Here is a 17120-nt window from a genome sequence, read left to right on the forward strand (position 1 = left end):
CTGGGAGTCAAAGATCATCCTGATTAACAAATCTTTCCTTCCAAGAAATGTGTTGACATTAGAATATTACAATCAGAGTTGTGTATATTCTAATTAATATATGATATTGAAAAGGTAGAATACGATTTTTACTGCCTCCCTTCTTTGCATTTAGGATGTTTAGTGTGCTTCGACTCGATCGACAGGATGAGGCCCATTGTCCTCTCTGAAGCAGCACATTTGCTTGGCCAGATTCACGAAGGCATGAAAGCCCTGAAAGGCTTCGTTCGCATTCAATTTCAGGAGATTCCGCTTAATTCATTAGGTGGCTACTTTGCAACTTCATTAAGGTAATTATATTTACTGCATACACATTTACTGGATGCCTTCAAGTCTAGCAAAACCTTTTTTTTTTAAAGTTAAAATACATTTTTGCATTTGTAAATTCCAAATTCTTTGGCACCTTGGGGACAAAATACTGAGCTCTCATGACTTCTTTAGACATCTGTTAACGCTGTGTTGCAGGAGATTTGATCTGGCTAAGCATTTTTGACTGGATTTAAAAAACACTAGGTGAAAATCAAAACGTAGTATATTGCACAACCGGTGCAATTAGAAAAAATGTTTGTGTTTCTCCTGTGGCAGCCATCCTGCAGAACAAAGAGGAGAGGGAATGTTGCCAGGCTGTGTCTCTCCAGCAGCTGCTATTCCCCATAGACTTCTCAAGTGTTTCCGAATTGTCAGTATAACAAAATCCAGCACAGACCTCATCGTTGAATCTCTCTTTAAAGCAGCAGGTAACACACCCGCCCTTGTTATTGCCTCTTGTGCAAGTAATGTGTAACTCCTGTGTCCCTTTGGGGTATAATAAAACACAAAATAAGTGCATAAAATAAGTAAGATTGGCATCCAGTCACAAATATTAACAGCAAGTTTAATTCCAGTACTGCCCTTAGGTTGGCCATGCTGTTTGCTAAAAGACTGACCGGTCAGGTGCATGAGGGCACAGTGATTCAACAAAAGCACATTTAATTAATTCATGGCATGTCAGAATAATTCTAATGTTTGCAAGTTTCATCAAATATTTAAAATAAAGTGCAAACTATTTTTTTACAAAAATAAGGCTCTATTACAAATTATAAACCTGTAATTATATTGCAGTATTTTTGTTTCTCGCACACAGTGTTTGTTTTATTGCCAGGATTTTGTCAGTGCACAGGCTTTTAAATGTGAAATGTTTTCATGAAAACATGCGGTACGTTTTATGAACTCTATTGGCAGTGATTCAGAATTTGACAACAATAGATGGGTTCACAGTGAGTTTTAAGTACAGCATAATCATTTGTCTATTCCAAAAATGTTATGAATACAATTTAGTGTGTGGTCCTCTTTAGTGTCTATGATTGAAATGACAGAAATTTCACAAACTGTCCTTGTCCAGACAAGTCCTACAGAAGGTAGCTTTCAAGACCTAGTACAGCAAAAAACAGAATAGTGTGAGACAGCAAAATTAGATATTTTACGTTGATTTTGATTGTGTTTTACACAAATAAAAACACACGCTGCATAATATACATATTCTTAAATCTATCACGTGGGTACTGTAGCTGCATCAGCATGTGTAGCCTGCAAAGGAACAAGCAATAGGTTTATTCCAGGCTGAAAAGAGAAGGAGGATAACACAACCTGGTTCAGGTGTGAACCCATCTTGTGTTATCTTCCTTCTCTTTTCAGCCTGGAATAAACCTATTACTCGTTCTTAAATCTATGTTGCGGAGCATGTAAATTGTTGGTACATTGTGTCAACTGAGAGTAATTTAATGAAAAGGAAATTGCAAAATGTCCAACCCCCTTCCCACGTCCCATGATTAAGATTTTGGATTTCGTTCATGATGTTTGGCATTTTGTGTTCATATTTGTTACTTTGGGGTGTGCAGGTTTTCGGGGGGCCAGACTGCAGAGAAGGAAACTCCTGGCGCTGTTTGAGATCTTCTCGGCAGTCTCGGCCACTGCGGCAGCTTCTTCCAAGCATTGTGGGACTGGTGAGCATTGTGGGACTGGTGAGCATATGCTGTGTGGCTTTGTGGTTAACGAGGTGTCTGTGGAAATCATAATTAATCATGTTCTTATGGAATTATAAAGTTATTCTAAAATATTCCAACAGTCCTTTGCGGGTTTATTAAAATGCTCTTCATCATTATTTTAACTTTTGCTAAGCAACCAGGAAATATACAGTATATATACTCTCTTTTTGCATAAATTTAATGTCACCAAGCAACTGTGATTTATTTTATGTTTTCAGTCACTGTTGATTAATTACAACAAATCACAGTATGAATGTCTGTGATGAGCTCAGCAGGATTTCTGATTGAGGCAAATTGATTTTTATTTTTCATAAGGACTGGCTTGCTACTTTACATTTGTTTGCATGTTTGAGAATCTTATATGGGGGATCAGTTTATTGTAAAAGCCTAAAAAATACCTATTGGAATTACATTATTTAGAAGATAATTCAAAACCAAGGTCTTCAGATTTTATTTGCTGTTCCTTGTAATTCATACTTTCATTCGAGCTTTAGCAGTACGTGATGGCATGGTAGAAATGTGCATTGTCTCTACTTCTATTCACTTTTATTGTACAGAATGTCATTTTTGTAGTCGTCACAAAAGACAAGAAAGATTTCGAAATGTGTGCTAATTGTATATGAATGACCACATTACTTAATGGAGTGGAATGTGCATCCTTTTATCCCTTTTTCTCAAAGGCCTCAACAAACAGCATGTCAATAGGAACTGTTAAGCAGGCTACAGATAAGGGTTTGTGTCTACAATAATGACAGTCTATATAGAAAAGGCAAAGAAGATGAGATCTCTGCTCTCTGGCTCACAGTTGTTGTTCTTTCAAGGTTGACACTTCTGTTTGGTAATATGCATCTACTTAATCTTCCTCTGACCTTCATCGTCCTGTTTGATATCCCCCTGCTTCTTCCTCATATTGAGATCATTATAATTAATTCCCTGGTGTGACATCTGATTTTTCTTGTGGCTTTGCAGCCCATGGTTTTCCCTGGACACTGTCAAGCCTGAGACATCTGATCTCTAAAGCAGGTGTACTTTTATGTTCACTTCAGATCGGGGAACAACAAGAAAGCACTGCAGGTATGTATAACTTTTAACAAGACAGGAAAAAAAACACCCTGAGTTTATATGTGGTCATGAAGCCCTATGAAAAGTGAACTAAAGTAATGTGTTTCTCCATTTTCAAATTCTTTTTAATAGAATATAAGCACTGGTTGCTGACCCATTACATTTAAAGTACATTTCATCTTAGTGTGTGAATACATTTAAAGAAAGCTATGGGAGTTCAATATACTTTAGTACTCCGATTACATGGTGTGTTTTCATAGTAGAATTGGACAGTGTGTGAAGGTTTATCAACGGTAATGCAGCATTGAGAATCAAAGTGTGGTGTTCGAATTACAGAAAACAAAACTGTAAGTGTAGTGAAGTGCGTCTTTACACCTTCCAGTTACCCTACGTTCCATGATCTTAGATCTCAACGAATTGAAATTGGTTTCCACCTAGAATTGGAATAATGAACAAAACATTGAAATAGCCCAGATTGGCTCAAACCGCAACGCTCGAGCTCAGTCAGCAAAAGCAGAGGAATGTGACAGCAGAGCGATCCTGTCTAACAGACACGTTGAGTTAAATGGTCTGTAGAAGAAGGTTAAACTTTTAGCTGTATAACTCTGGGTAATAAAGCCGCCAGTTTCACAAGTGCAGTCTAAGAGCTGTTGCTTCGAGAATAATCCAACAGGGGGACGGAAAACAGATAGAACCCTCCAATATTATTCCAAAGGGCTTTATAACAATTGCCTGTTCTTTTCTTTCCTCTCACCATGTCTGTTACTGACAGAATTGATTATGGGCCGGAGAGTGATAATATAATTCAGCTCTCCCTCAAGCAGAGTTGCAATCACACAAGCGTTTTTATAAATTATAGACTGCCTGAAAAAATGCTTTCTGTCCTCTACAGAGAGCCCTTATTAATCTCTTACAGCTACATTTTCATATCGTTTCAAACCTTTATTTCCACGGCCTGATATTAAAATACTGGGTGCTAGTGTCAGCTTTGATGCAGTGGAACATGCTGGAAACATGAAAAGGGCATAATTACCACTTAGGTCATTTGAATTGCTAACTAGAGTCTGACATTTCCAAATTGTCCCAATTTCTGAGTGATCAAGGCGTGTGCCGCGGTGTTTTATGAGCAGCATTTAAATTAGACAGCTTCAACCTTTCAGCGTAGATGAAAAACATTTTTTAACATCTCCTAATCCACAGGTAAAATTAAATTTGCTGTCTGTATCTTCTCTTCAGAGAAGGCAGGGGATGCCTGGTGGCCCACAGTTTTTAATTAGAATTAGCTGGAAATGCTTCTACAAAGTGGGCTTACATTGTTGTTTTACCATATTGACTTGTCATCTTGCATCTCAGTTTTCGGAAGAGTCTGTATTTCTTTGAGGCAGAAAAGCAAATGAGGTTTCCTCTTCTGGCATCCTCTGTGTGTTCAGGTGAACGTATCGATGCATTGGAAGACAGGGCCTTGGTCATGGCGTTGCATCGCAGTGTGATCCCCAGGCTGACCGGTACTGGGCTGACCCTGATGTGTTCACTGATGAGAACTCTGTGGCAGCCTGGATCACTGCCTGTGCCCTGTGGGAGTCCAAGGGATGACGGAGGTAAATTAAACCCGAGTGATGCTCTCCTTTTTAAACAAAAAAACCCACTTTGATATCCACGAGTGCTGCTTTCACATTTGTTTGCTTCCATTAGTGTATGTAAATGTATACACAGTTCTAACAAACCTGTGAGGCTTGGGAATTTTATATGCCAGCACCGTTCAGCAAGATCGTACGCTACCCCTCCTTCTCCTATTCCCAACACATTTCTCCTCTGGCAAGTTCCTGTTCCCTCTTCTTGAGCAACATTCGCAGAACCTGCCCTCTCCTTGCCAGCTGCTTTCTACCCACCACAGCCTGTGGTCGAAGCCCTGGTGCTCTCCTGCCTAGTCCTAGACGCTATCTAACATCCGCACGTTCTGACTCATCCAGAAGTCTGCGGCTCACCTTGCCCTCTCTCTTCCCTGCTTGTCTCATGCTGCTCCGTTACATCAGCCTCTCCACTGGCCCTTTCTTGACTCACACATCTGATTCAAAACCCTCGTTCACACCTACTGCTGTCTATTTGTAAACTGAATTGTTAGGTTGCCGTGGACAAGGATGTCTGTTAAGCAAAGAAATAATTAAACCTACAAAAATTATAATATATAATTGTATAATTAACAATATATAATATACTATATATATAGCTGTGGTAATAAGGAATTTTTCTGTAGTGTTTACCTTGTGTTTTATGTCATATTCTAAACTGTCTGTTCCATATTTTTCAGCTGTTTGTGAAGCATCTCTGTCATTAAGCAGTTCAGAGGAGACCTCTGCCGACCCTGAGCTCTGCAGTGTAAAAGTAGCTCAGACTACTGATGAGAAGGAGGTGATTGCAAAGGCAATCAAACTCCGGCAGCTGTCTGCTTCTGAAGGCTTCACCTCTGTAGTCCAGCAACTGACTCATCTTATCCCTAGTTACCAGACTGTGAGTTACCCTCATCAGGTCAATTGAATTGAACTGAAGCATTTGCTAGCATCTACAGGTCATTGAGGGTCTTACTAAACCAACTCTCAGGTTTTTAAATGACACCTTTTCCAACTAGAAGACATTTAGCCAGCAGTTACTGTGTATCACCCTGCAACTCACAACTGACAGCCCACTGAAGCTATGCAGGTGTGAACCTGGCCAGTAGCTGGATGGGGAAAGCTAAGGTTTCTGCTGGAAGAGGTGTTAGTGGGACCAGTAGTGGGTGCTCAATCTGCAGTTTGTATGCATCCTAATGCACCATTATAATGATGGCGACACTATACTGCCAAAAAAAGGCGCCATGCCTTGGATGAGACATAAAACAGAGTTCTTGGCTCCTCATGGTCCTTAAAAATCCTATGAGATTTTTCAGAAAGAGTAGAGGTGTTACCCTGGTATCCTGGCCAAATTTCTCCCTGGCCTTTACCAATCATGGCCTCAAAACAATCCTCACCTATGAATTGGTTTCATCACTCTGTTCACCTCCACACTGATAGCTGGTGTGTGGTGAGCGTACTGGTGCACTATGGCTGCCAGGGCATCATCCAGGTGGGGCTGCACACTACTGGTGGTGGAGGGGATCCCCATTACCTGTAAAGTGCTTTGAGTGGAGTGTCCAGAAAAACACAATGTGTAAGGAATTATTAAAGATGAACTGTTATCTACTGTATGTATATACAGTAAATAATGGGTACTGTATACTATTTTTTCTGTTGCACAATACTCAAATACAATTAAAATCCATTAAAATTAAAATTAAAACCCATTGACTTGTCAGCAGCACCAATGTGTATTTTTAAAGTAATCCTTTTCTAAAAGGTCTGAGGTAATGTCTTAAAAGTAATACATCCCCTTTGCTTAATATATGTTGGAAGTCTGGTGAACTTGCCAGATCAGGGCAGGTAAGACAAAAATGGGAAATTTAAACATGTGAGAAACTCAGGAAAATGGAGAGCGATCTTGTCATTGAAGGTTCTTTGTTGTAGATTGCCATAGTAGGGCAGACGGGCTGTGGAAAGAGTGAATCCCTTCAGACGAGCCTCCAGGTCTTCAGGGAGCTGGGATATCGTGTTGACCTGCGCACAATATTCACTCAGGCTCTGGACTCACGGCAGCTCCTAGGTCATGTGAACATGAAAACAGGGTAAATAGTTCATTTCAAAATATATAAAACTACATGGTCCTGCAGACTGGACACTGTAGTCCAAAAACGTCAGGCTGCACTTTGGGTTTTGCCATTAGTTGACTGTAACTGATTTTGTTTTCCATGGCAGTGCACAAGCAGTTGTATGCCACTGAGGTCAAGTGGTTTTCAGTAGTTCAAGGTATCCATGCAGCAGGCATTGTGGTTTGATGAACCTGCAGTGTTTCAGAGATCAATTGTTTGCCCATCAAGCTAATGCTGTTTCTAAATTATGGGAGTGTTGGCAGGCAGCTCTTACCTGGGGTGCTGGCTTTGGAGGGTCATCTCTCCCCTGTGATCTAACATCGAGCTGAATTGATTAATATAGCAATTCCAAATAAAACTCACATCAGTGTTTTTAGACACTCGGGAGTCTCTTTCTGAATGAGAGGCTAAGGACACAAATGCATCATCCCAGGTTGTCAATGGCTGTAATTATTTTATAAAAAAAGGTTTCATTTTTTGCTCCTTCAGTTCCAGTTTACTGTACACTGATCTGCCAGAACCAATGAAGCATTGTGATCCAGATGTTATTTTCTGTCATAAAGTGACTTCAGAATCACACACACTGAAGGATGTTGACTTAAATTCCCCTGAGGACAGATGAGCAGATGCCAAATTTCCACATAAGCTTAATCAAACATATGCTTAATCACATGCTATCAATGCACAGCCTGCACTGCATTTTAGTTAATCTTATTAAAATACACTGATTCTTTCTTTACAGTATTAACTGATCTTTGAAACCCACACCTCTTCAATATTCAGAACCCACACCTTTTCTGGAGACTCTGTTGTCTGCACACGAGAAAATAATTTCACATCAATCTTAAAACTGTGACTAAATCCGAAATTAAATTAGCAGGAATTAAAATGTATTTGTACACATCAATGTTTAGACAACACTGCCTCAGTTGTAACCTGTACATCCTCATCGAGATAAAGAAAAATGGGTAATTTGTTTTTAGCATTTAAAAAGGTAATCGGTCAACTGCTTAATTTATTTTCCTTATGCCTTAGAGTTTTTAGAGAGGATTTCTGTTCTTTTCTGCATATTCAAGAAATACTGTAGCAGATCTTCTCGTCCCGATGTGTCCTGGCAACCATTGATGTTATAAGTATGTCTTACTGTTCAAATCACACTTATTGTACATTTATGGATTTAATTGTTTCTAGATGCATGGATGGTCTGCTTCCAGAATTGCTGAGACTCCACTGGTGTCAGCACTGGAGTGATTTGCAGTCACACATCATTCTGAAAGCCTTTCACCTAGATGGGGAAGTGAGTTCAGTGGTTATAAGCTGCTCACTAAACTTTCTTTGACCTGAAGTAACGTGTATTCACTTTTTGTCACATACTGTATGTGTTTCGCTGAAATAGCACATGAATAAAGAATAACTTTAACAGGGTTATTGATTGTACTAGATACAACACTTAGAAAAGGGATAGGTGGATGCTTATTGATTGTACAGATTTTACTGGCTTTAAACTGGATTAAAAAAAAATCTTATTGTATATGCAGCTCTTTAAGTCACACGTGTATAAAAATGAAATGCACCCATTGGTGTGAAATGAAATACTAACTCTAACCAGCACAGGGCTTAAGTCAAAGTAATATATTATTGTCCTCATAAATAACTTCTGGGACTGACCAGTTTAATAATATATGACACCTGTCTAGAAAAAAGACAGAGATATATCAGCCAGTGAAACTGTAAGAGAAAATATTAAACGGGCATTTACAACACTTTGACTTGGCAGGGTCTTCAGCTGAGTTTTAGTCTAGTTGGAGTGATACAGGACATGACTCTGCTTCTGGAATGTTTGGCTGACACCCGAGGCATTGCAAATGTACTGTATCTGGTATTTAGGAATAGAACAAAAAAAAAACACCATCGCCGTCGTTGGTTCATCAAAGACGGAAAGATGAAAGCTTGCAGTACGTACCCTTACTTATTCAAACACCAACATATGCTGTTTTGTTTTCTCTCTCTAGATTGATGCACAACAGATGGAATGCATGCAGGCAATTCTCAGAAACAATGGTGAGTGGGTCTCTCTTCCTTATCATTTCCCCATATAATACTCAAGTGGCCTGAGAACGTGCCTTCTGCCTCGCCATTAACACCTGCAGGAGGATTGTACTTGCAGAAAGAGCCTGGACTGCGGTAATCGCACACCAGATGTTCTGCTTTGCATAAAGCTGTGCTTTTAATTAATGGTGGTTACCAACTCCTAGACTGTTCATTTTCATATAATCAGTTTGAAAGCTCTTCGGCACACTGATAATTGATATTCATGTTATATTTTGCAGTTAATAACTATAATTCATTTTATTCCCATGCCCACCCTTATTAATATACCCACCCTAATTAAATACGGTTATAGAATTTTTTGTATTAAATTTTTTTACTAAATAAATAATGTTTTTAAATGTGCAGACACGGGATCTCATTTGGATGTCCCATCGTGTGAACAGTGTAACTTGAACTGATGCATATTAATAGACTTGCACATTGTACATTGTACATAGTTCTGAAAGCTTTAAGAATATATATTTCCTGCTTTAATAATACATAATACACTTTTTCATATCCATATCAAATTAATAACCTTAAATTTCTTAACAGGTTCATTCATTCTCCCACACAGTGAACAGTTCAAGCTGCCTGGTTCTGTGAAACTATTTTGGGAGGTACCGTACTCTGCAATGTATGATTCACGTATTTAAGCATGCTGTCAAATTATTCTTTCCAACATATGTGATCATATCAAAAAATGGTGTGATTAATTACAGTTGGCACTTTACATTGTATCTTATCTCTTTATTAATGTTTTTGTTAAAGAATTTCCACCTTCACTGAGAAAGGAAAAATAATTTCAATAACATACAATAATTCCATTGAAAATATAGATCTGCTACAGAAATGTAGTTGATGCTTGCCTATGTATCACTACAATTATTTTCTGATTAAACAGAGACCAACACACATCTCGCAAAGTTTTCTGAAAAAAGATCAAGGTTAATGTGACTTTCTTAGAGAAAAATAATTTATGTGTCAGTTGCTGGAGTCAATTAATAATTGGAAACTGAAAAAAATGCACTGAACTTTGAAATATCTGCCATGAGATGATGTATAAATTAATAATGAGGAAATAATAGATCAAAGAAGTTCCATCTGCCTCAGGACCAGGGTTGTATGACTGATGTTTAAGAATAAAGACATAGTCTAAAGTTAATTCAGACAATTGTCTCTATTGATAAATTTTTCCCTGCAAGCTAATACTCTCCTTACAAAAGTCATTTCTACCAGATTGCAATACTGATGAACTTTCAAACTTAAAATGGTGATAAGAAGGTACTGACCTGGCCTATTTATTTGTTGTTAAAAAAATGGATTGGTCATGTGAAACACTTGGTCTGATTTTTTTGCCTACTTTCTTAAGTCTTTATACTGTATTTATTTTCCAATTGCAGTACTCTGCTTCCAAGATCTTAAGACGTTAAGGAAAAAGGCTATGTTCTTTGATTCTTGGCACTAACAGCCCATTAAATATTTTAAAAATATTTTTTTTCCACATGTGGTGAGCTGCCACAAAAAAGGTGAAAATGAGGCTAATTAAACGTGTTCTGAAGGTGAGAAAAACTTCAGACCACACTCCTCTCCCAGTTTTTGCACCAGCACAGTCTCATCTAGTTGTACCTCTCTCCACAAAAAAAATCAGTAAGGCAACCAAATGTAGTTTAAGGTTTTCATCCAAGCTCATGAAATTGAATTTCTGGCTGCATCGCCAGTTTTTCATGAGCTTTAATGAGCCAAACAAACAATAGGACAAAAATGGTCTTTTCAGCAGTTGGATTAGATGGATTTTTAAAAATAAAGTAACAGCAAAGCGCAAGCAAAACAAAATGCCATCTATGACTTGTTAGGAGCCTGTGCTGTATCTCACTTCCCTTTTTTTATAGTATTTTGGATACTCTAGCTTGTTCGACCACTCAAGAGAAACTAGGTATTACAGCGGAGGCCGATGTTTTTCAATTTGAGCTTTCTAACTCCAATTAGAATGACAGATAATGTCTGCATTGGCCACTGTCCTGAATAAAGTACAGCGCAAGATCTTTCAGCCAAGAATTTCTGTTTTTTCTGCAGCCTCTGTCCTTTATCATTCCTGACACTTTGTTCTATTTCAGAAGATCTGTTGCTAGATTTTGATGCATAATGGATACCAGCTGAAAAGCATATCTCACAGGATGACAGAAATCAACTCTAGACAATTGTGCTCTGTTGATTGCTTCTTATTGAACACAGCTGCCTGAGGGATTTAACTGACTGAACATTCAACTTTTTTCCTCTGATAGACCCGACAGGACTCAGTAGTTTAGACATATTAAATCTAAGTGACAGGTACCGGGTAAATTGATATCGGTGTTTTCCTCATATTTGTCTGCGGAAACTCAGTTTTCTAGTTAATTTAACTTTCTATTATTCCCTCTGTACCAAAGAAGTAAGAAAAACTCGAACGGATTATTTCCATTCATTGGGAACGTAAAAAAAACATAATAAAATATATAATTCATGGTCCGAATGATCATGTTTTGTGCTAATGATCAAATCTATGTCCATGCTAAACGTGACACAGAGGTGACTGTCTGCACTCTCTAATTGCATCTCTGACAAAAACCTGGATGACTCAAAATTCCCTTTATTTCAACTGCAACAAGACTGAAGTTATGTAAGTTATGTGAAACTAACATAGTAAACCTATCTGTGGATAGCACTGTACTTGAATTTAAATCTAATTGATGAACTCGGGGGGTGATATGTGATCCAGGCTTGACGTTTCACCCTCACATGCAAAATGTTGGAACAATGTCATTCCTACAGTACATCTCGGAAATCTCGCCATACTAGAGACAGTCCTGCGTTGTCTCTGACTGTAGCCGAGGAGCTGGTCAACACATTCGATGAGAAGAACTGAAATGAGGATGTTGAGGCGGATTCTGCAGATTTCAATGAAGGATAAGATCAGAAATGAAGAAATCCGTAGACAATGTAGGGTGGTGGATGTGGTTGAGAAGATGCGAGAGGCGAGGTTACGGTGGTATGGACATATCATGAGGAGGGACGTTGAGGAATAACAAAGAGGCTAATGGAATTTGAGGTGGAAGGTAACAGGGGAAGAGGCAGGCCTAGAAAGAGATGGATAGATTGTGTGAGAAAAGATATGGAGGTATGTGAAGTGAGTGAGGAAGATGTGCTCGACAGAGATAAGTGGAGAAGAGCAACCAAAGCAGCCCCAGGACAGTCTGGGACTAAGGCTGTGAAAACGCAGAAGAAAAAGATCTACAGTGTAGGTCAGAGCATTGCTATGTCTTCCTATCTTTTTGCAGGCTATGTTTTATAAGTTCTTTGAGTACCTTAGCCTCAATATTTCATACGCTGGCTTTCTTCAGAAAACTGTATTTAAAATTGCTTGTAAATAAAACCCACCATGGAGCACATAGCCAGAGGATACGTTAAAAAAAAGTCTTGCCCAAGAAAACGCTGAGGCTATACATTTTAGTAGTCGAGCAGTAAAACGAGATAATAATTAAAGTGAATGGCAGTGTAATACATCACTAGAGCATTATTGTTTAAATTACACACGTATATGTGTTAATATTTATTTCCTCTTTTTAATTTCTCAAGTGCCTGTTTTCTATTTACTGTGTAAATCACAGCTTTGGGCTACAAGACCATAGTTTGCAATTCCATTGCCTCTTCCTGGGAAATGCATTTAAATGAAATAACAGGGAATTTTGACAGTTTTAACTATAATTTCTGTGCAGTGGTCCATATTTATTTCAGATGTTTTAAAATTCCCCCTGCTTATTCATGTAAATTAGTATTTGGAATATATTACTTGTTTTTGTGGAAGCTTTTATAAGCTCCCTAGCTCATGTTGGAGGTTTAGTGTTCTTTTCTATATGTTCACATTTTGTTATATATGCTATTTCTTTCTCTCTTCTTCATTTCTTCATTAATTGTTTGGCTTAAAAATAACTTGAATATGTATTTCACACTCATCATTTGATTTGTTTTTTAATGAAACCTTTTTATCATCAAAACATGCCTCCAGGACATGTTTCTGTTGTGACGGGTTTTTAAATGTCTTTTAGTGTTTCACTGGACTGGAGTAATTCCGCACTTGAATGCCATTGTGTTGTGAGCATCATTGATAGGTGTTGGTTGTGTGTGTCCGTGAAAGGTGCTGTGGCTTGGTTTTAACAGATGCTGCACTAGACTGTAAGTGAACGTCTATTAGATGTCAGTAGAAAAGCTGCTGGAACCAGAGAACATTAACTTCATAGTGGGGAACAACAAGATGAGGACAGCGTAAAGTCATGGGAACGCAGACTAAGGATAAAAAAACATATAAACGAATGGCGTGATTGTCTTTGCAGTCCTCGATGGTTGTAAGCAGGACCTGGAATTTTTCACATCGGCACTAAGAGGTCAATATACAGTTACCAATTACAATCGACCCATTGAGGGACCTTAATCATCTCAATTATAGTAGTTATTGTTTGCTGCAACATACTTGCATAATTATGATTAACAGTGGCATGCATATGAGGGTTGGCACTTACACCCATTTTATTCAGCAATATCAAGGACAATATGCTAATTAAAATGATCATTTGGAATATGCTTACAAAGTAATAGCAGAATAGTTTGATTTGTAGAGATAAAAAATAATGAAATCAGGACTGAGTACAGAAACAAATATGCTGCAGTAGAGTATATAAAAAGAATATAATTCACAAGGAGAACATAAATGTCACTTACTGATCATTGAAAGAATGCATCCAGTGCTTTATATTTTACTGTTAAATTTGATCATTGTCAGCTGGTTTACTCATTATCTGAAACCAATCCAGTCACAGCAATAACAACCCCTTCAAATATGTTTAAACATTTCACAGTACTCTGTGCCACAGAGGAATAATTCACACTCCACAGAGTGCAGATAAATTCTGCAAGAATAATTCTCACTTCCTCAGTACTTGATTGTCCTTGTAAGACAAATTAAATGTGTAAAGCACACATTTTAAAGCAGTAAAGCAGTGATCTTTTATACCTCTAGTTTCACCAGGAGCTGCAGATTCGCTCTCAGGTGCTTTAATCTGTTATTTAAGTTTGCTTCTGTTCACATCAGCTCTCTGTAGTGAATACTCCTTTCTCATTTGGCTTGCAGTAGGAACTGGCCAGTGTTCATTGCATGTTTGCTGAGAAATGCATCTTCGGATTGCCGTCTTTTTCCAGTGGGAATATTAGTGCAGACCAACGCCTGTGTCAAACTGTAAATTATAGCCTACCGACATGCCAAACATTTTTCCTTTCTGTATTTTCTTTACACAGGGCTCCCGCTTAGCAGTGTCACTCTCAGTCTTTCTTTTTGTGTGTTTAAGTGATTTTATGTGACAGCCTATTGTTATCCATTGAGTGTTGTCCAATGATAAATTGCAGGTTTTATAAAAGAAGTTACTTCCCTCGGTGTACAGTACACCAGTATTGTTGTACTGGTTCACTCAATTGAAATGATTTTTGATGTAGTTCGTGTCTCTATTTGAAATTTTGTTATGCTTTCCTTTAATTGTATTAATTTATTGATTGGGACTAATGAACTCATTATAATTCTTTCTAATTGTAAAATGAATCACATTTCCTATAATGGATGCTGGGATTAGAGTGCGTGCAGCTAGGATACTGATTGAACTTCAGATTAGGAACCCCAAAGGTGAAGGGGTCTAGACAAATTAAAGGTCCTGGATAGACCTTTAGAGTTAATGCTGATTCTAATTCTTAACTATGCAAACCTGCTTATATTGATTGAGTCTTATAGGCAGTGGTATTTGAAAAGAAAAAAAACCCAACTGCCTTTGCTATTTCGCTGAAAGAGAGCAATACTATGTATGAAAATTATTTGTGCTTTTAGTTTTTCACAACTTTGTAAAGCTTCTGCAGTCCCAGTCTAAATCTAAACCATTGAAATGTTACATTTTGTTCTTCAAAGCATTAAAGCTGTACATCTCTGAAGAAGCCCAAATACATCTTTCTTAAGTTATTTCAACTTAATAAACATTTAAAATGGGGGGTGGGTGGGGGGGAGAAGCATTCTTAATACCATTAATATTAATGCTGGTAACATTCGTTTTCTATTATAGTAGTTGAGCCACAAGGGTATTTAAGACCACAATGTATTTTGCTGTTGTACATTTCCTGCTCTTGTATTTCCTCAGCTTGCATCTTTAGAGAATGTCAGTCCTGCGGTTATCTGCTGCATGGGGATCCTGAACATTCCCACCGATACTGAAAGCTGGAAGCTGTGTCTCTCTAAATGGCTGCTGGCTCACCCCACAACTCACAGGCATCTCCTCCAGCAACTCACTGAAGAGTTCTTGGGTAAGGAGCTTATCTGGATTAGTAAAATCCCTATGGCTAAACTAAGAAATTGTGTTTCAGTTAACCATGAAATATAATTCTGGTTTCTTGTAAGAAGTAAAACACACCAAAATATAATTTTACGCTACCGCAAATCAACAAATCTTCTGGTTGTTACATGGTTCACTTATTGTTTCACAGCTAAAGTGCAAAATAAGCCTGCTACTTTCTTTGTTTAAACTTGATAAGAGGCTCATTGAGAACTCCTGAAAAAAATCTCATACTCTATCAGAATGTCAGAACTTGGTAGTGAAAGCTTCAATCAATTTTTAAATATTACATGATAAGTTTTTAAATAATACTTGAAGTTTAGGGAGTTGAGATCGGACAGAGAGGACCATCATGGTAATGAATATAGCATGTGAAAATAGACTAACTATGGTATTTATGATTAGTTCAAAATCAAAGGCGATGTGAGGAAACCTCTGGGGAGTTGTTTTGTATTTCTGATTTTTCACTTAACCTCTTCACAGCATAACATAAATTGCAGGCCAGGCTCACACTCACTGTACTCAATTCCTCTTTGTGGATATGAGTTTTGTCACGTATCTACACAAACCATGAGCTGCATTTTCTTTGTTTTTCATTATACACAAATGTGCTGCACTTCCTTCTTCTCCCTCTGTGTCTACTAATGGCAGTATCAGTACTGAGCATTAAGTGGCTAGTAAAAACCACATCTGTTTGTAAATGAATGAATTTCTGTGTTTTGTAAATCCCCGCCCCCACACCATGCCGTCAGGGAGCTATCATGATTGTCATCTCTAAGCTCCTGTCACTCGCATTACACTCCATGAACTGTAGCTCTGATAAAAGAGTTATGTTCAGTGATGACAAGAATTGATTTCCAATTTCCTCCACAATGACTCCATCATTGCGAGCGACTCAGGCAATTTAGCGTACATTACTGTGCTGGCTAGGGGCTGTAGATCAAGATGACAACCGTCTTTCCCAGGGAGGGAGCTTACATTGACAAGAAATTGAAAGAGATATTTTTGTGTGAGCAATTTCTTTTGCTGGTGGAGATCCGAGAAATAGTGCCGGCTCTTTGGAGAATTTGAGCATTCCACACAGGAGCTTTGGCTGTAGCTCAACTATTTTTTCTTAAATTAAACCGGAAATCTTTCCGGCAAGATGATATAATCCTTAATTAGCCCTTAATAAAATACAAAAACTGAACTGATCATCTTGTTTTCTTAGATTTGTTCTGGTCAGACTGTTAGGTGAACATCAGAGACAATATTCTGCATCACATTTCAGTGTTTATCTCTTGTGTACTTGCTGTACCGTTGAAGCAGTTGTTTCTCGATGATCTTGCTTCTGCTTGTGAATGCTAGGTTTCAATGGGCACTCCAGGGCAGTTTAAATAGATGTACATTAATAACTGTTAAATAAACTAGGAGGAAGCTCTTCAAAGAGTCCCAGAGTATCTATAACATATATTTGTTTTAAGGCTAAGAGTGAGAGGATCCATTTGCTTCTCACCAATCTTTTTGTGCTATCCATCCATCTATTTTCTTACAGTTTCTTCCATTTTAGGGTTTCAAGGGGAGCCATAGCCTAGCCAAACGAGCAACAGGTATAAGGCAGGGTATGCCCTGGATGGGACACCAGTCCATCGCAGGGCGTGCACACTCATACCAGGGCCAATTTTCCCAAAAGCCAGTTAACCTACCAGTATGTTTTTGTACTAAGAGAGCAAACCAGAACACCTGGAGGAAGCTCACACAAACATAAGGACAATGTAGAACCTCCATGCACATAGCACCTCATGT

The 17120-nt window shown here is 38.2% G+C and overlaps 1 protein-coding gene across 3 annotated transcripts in view; it reads left to right on the forward strand.

Annotated features, from left to right (window-relative positions):
• The first annotated feature begins 159 nt into the window (after positions 1 to 159).
• The window catches only part of LOC102694577 (uncharacterized), a 96928-nt gene continuing 79967 nt past the window's right edge, over positions 160 to 17120 (forward strand). For 2 of the 3 annotated variants that reach the window (XM_015367805.2, XM_069184369.1), the window contains exons 1-11: positions 160 to 329; positions 625 to 776; positions 1917 to 2039; positions 3033 to 3137; positions 4556 to 4723; positions 5434 to 5633; positions 6662 to 6819; positions 8035 to 8140; positions 8856 to 8904; positions 9490 to 9554; positions 15144 to 15306. In XM_015367805.2, the coding sequence (XP_015223291.2) occupies positions 187 to 329; positions 625 to 776; positions 1917 to 2039; positions 3033 to 3137; positions 4556 to 4723; positions 5434 to 5633; positions 6662 to 6819; positions 8035 to 8140; positions 8856 to 8904; positions 9490 to 9554; positions 15144 to 15306 (1432 nt within the window). In that variant the 5' untranslated portion in view covers positions 160 to 186. The remainder of the gene's footprint in view (positions 330 to 624; positions 777 to 1916; positions 2040 to 3032; positions 3138 to 4555; positions 4724 to 5433; positions 5634 to 6661; positions 6820 to 8034; positions 8141 to 8855; positions 8905 to 9489; positions 9555 to 15143; positions 15307 to 17120) is intronic. The other variant, XM_069184368.1, reaches the window with a different exon arrangement.

This window comes from Lepisosteus oculatus, chromosome 26 (genome assembly GCF_040954835.1).
Source record: "Lepisosteus oculatus isolate fLepOcu1 chromosome 26, fLepOcu1.hap2, whole genome shotgun sequence".
NCBI classification, from domain to species: domain Eukaryota; kingdom Metazoa; phylum Chordata; class Actinopteri; order Semionotiformes; family Lepisosteidae; genus Lepisosteus; species Lepisosteus oculatus.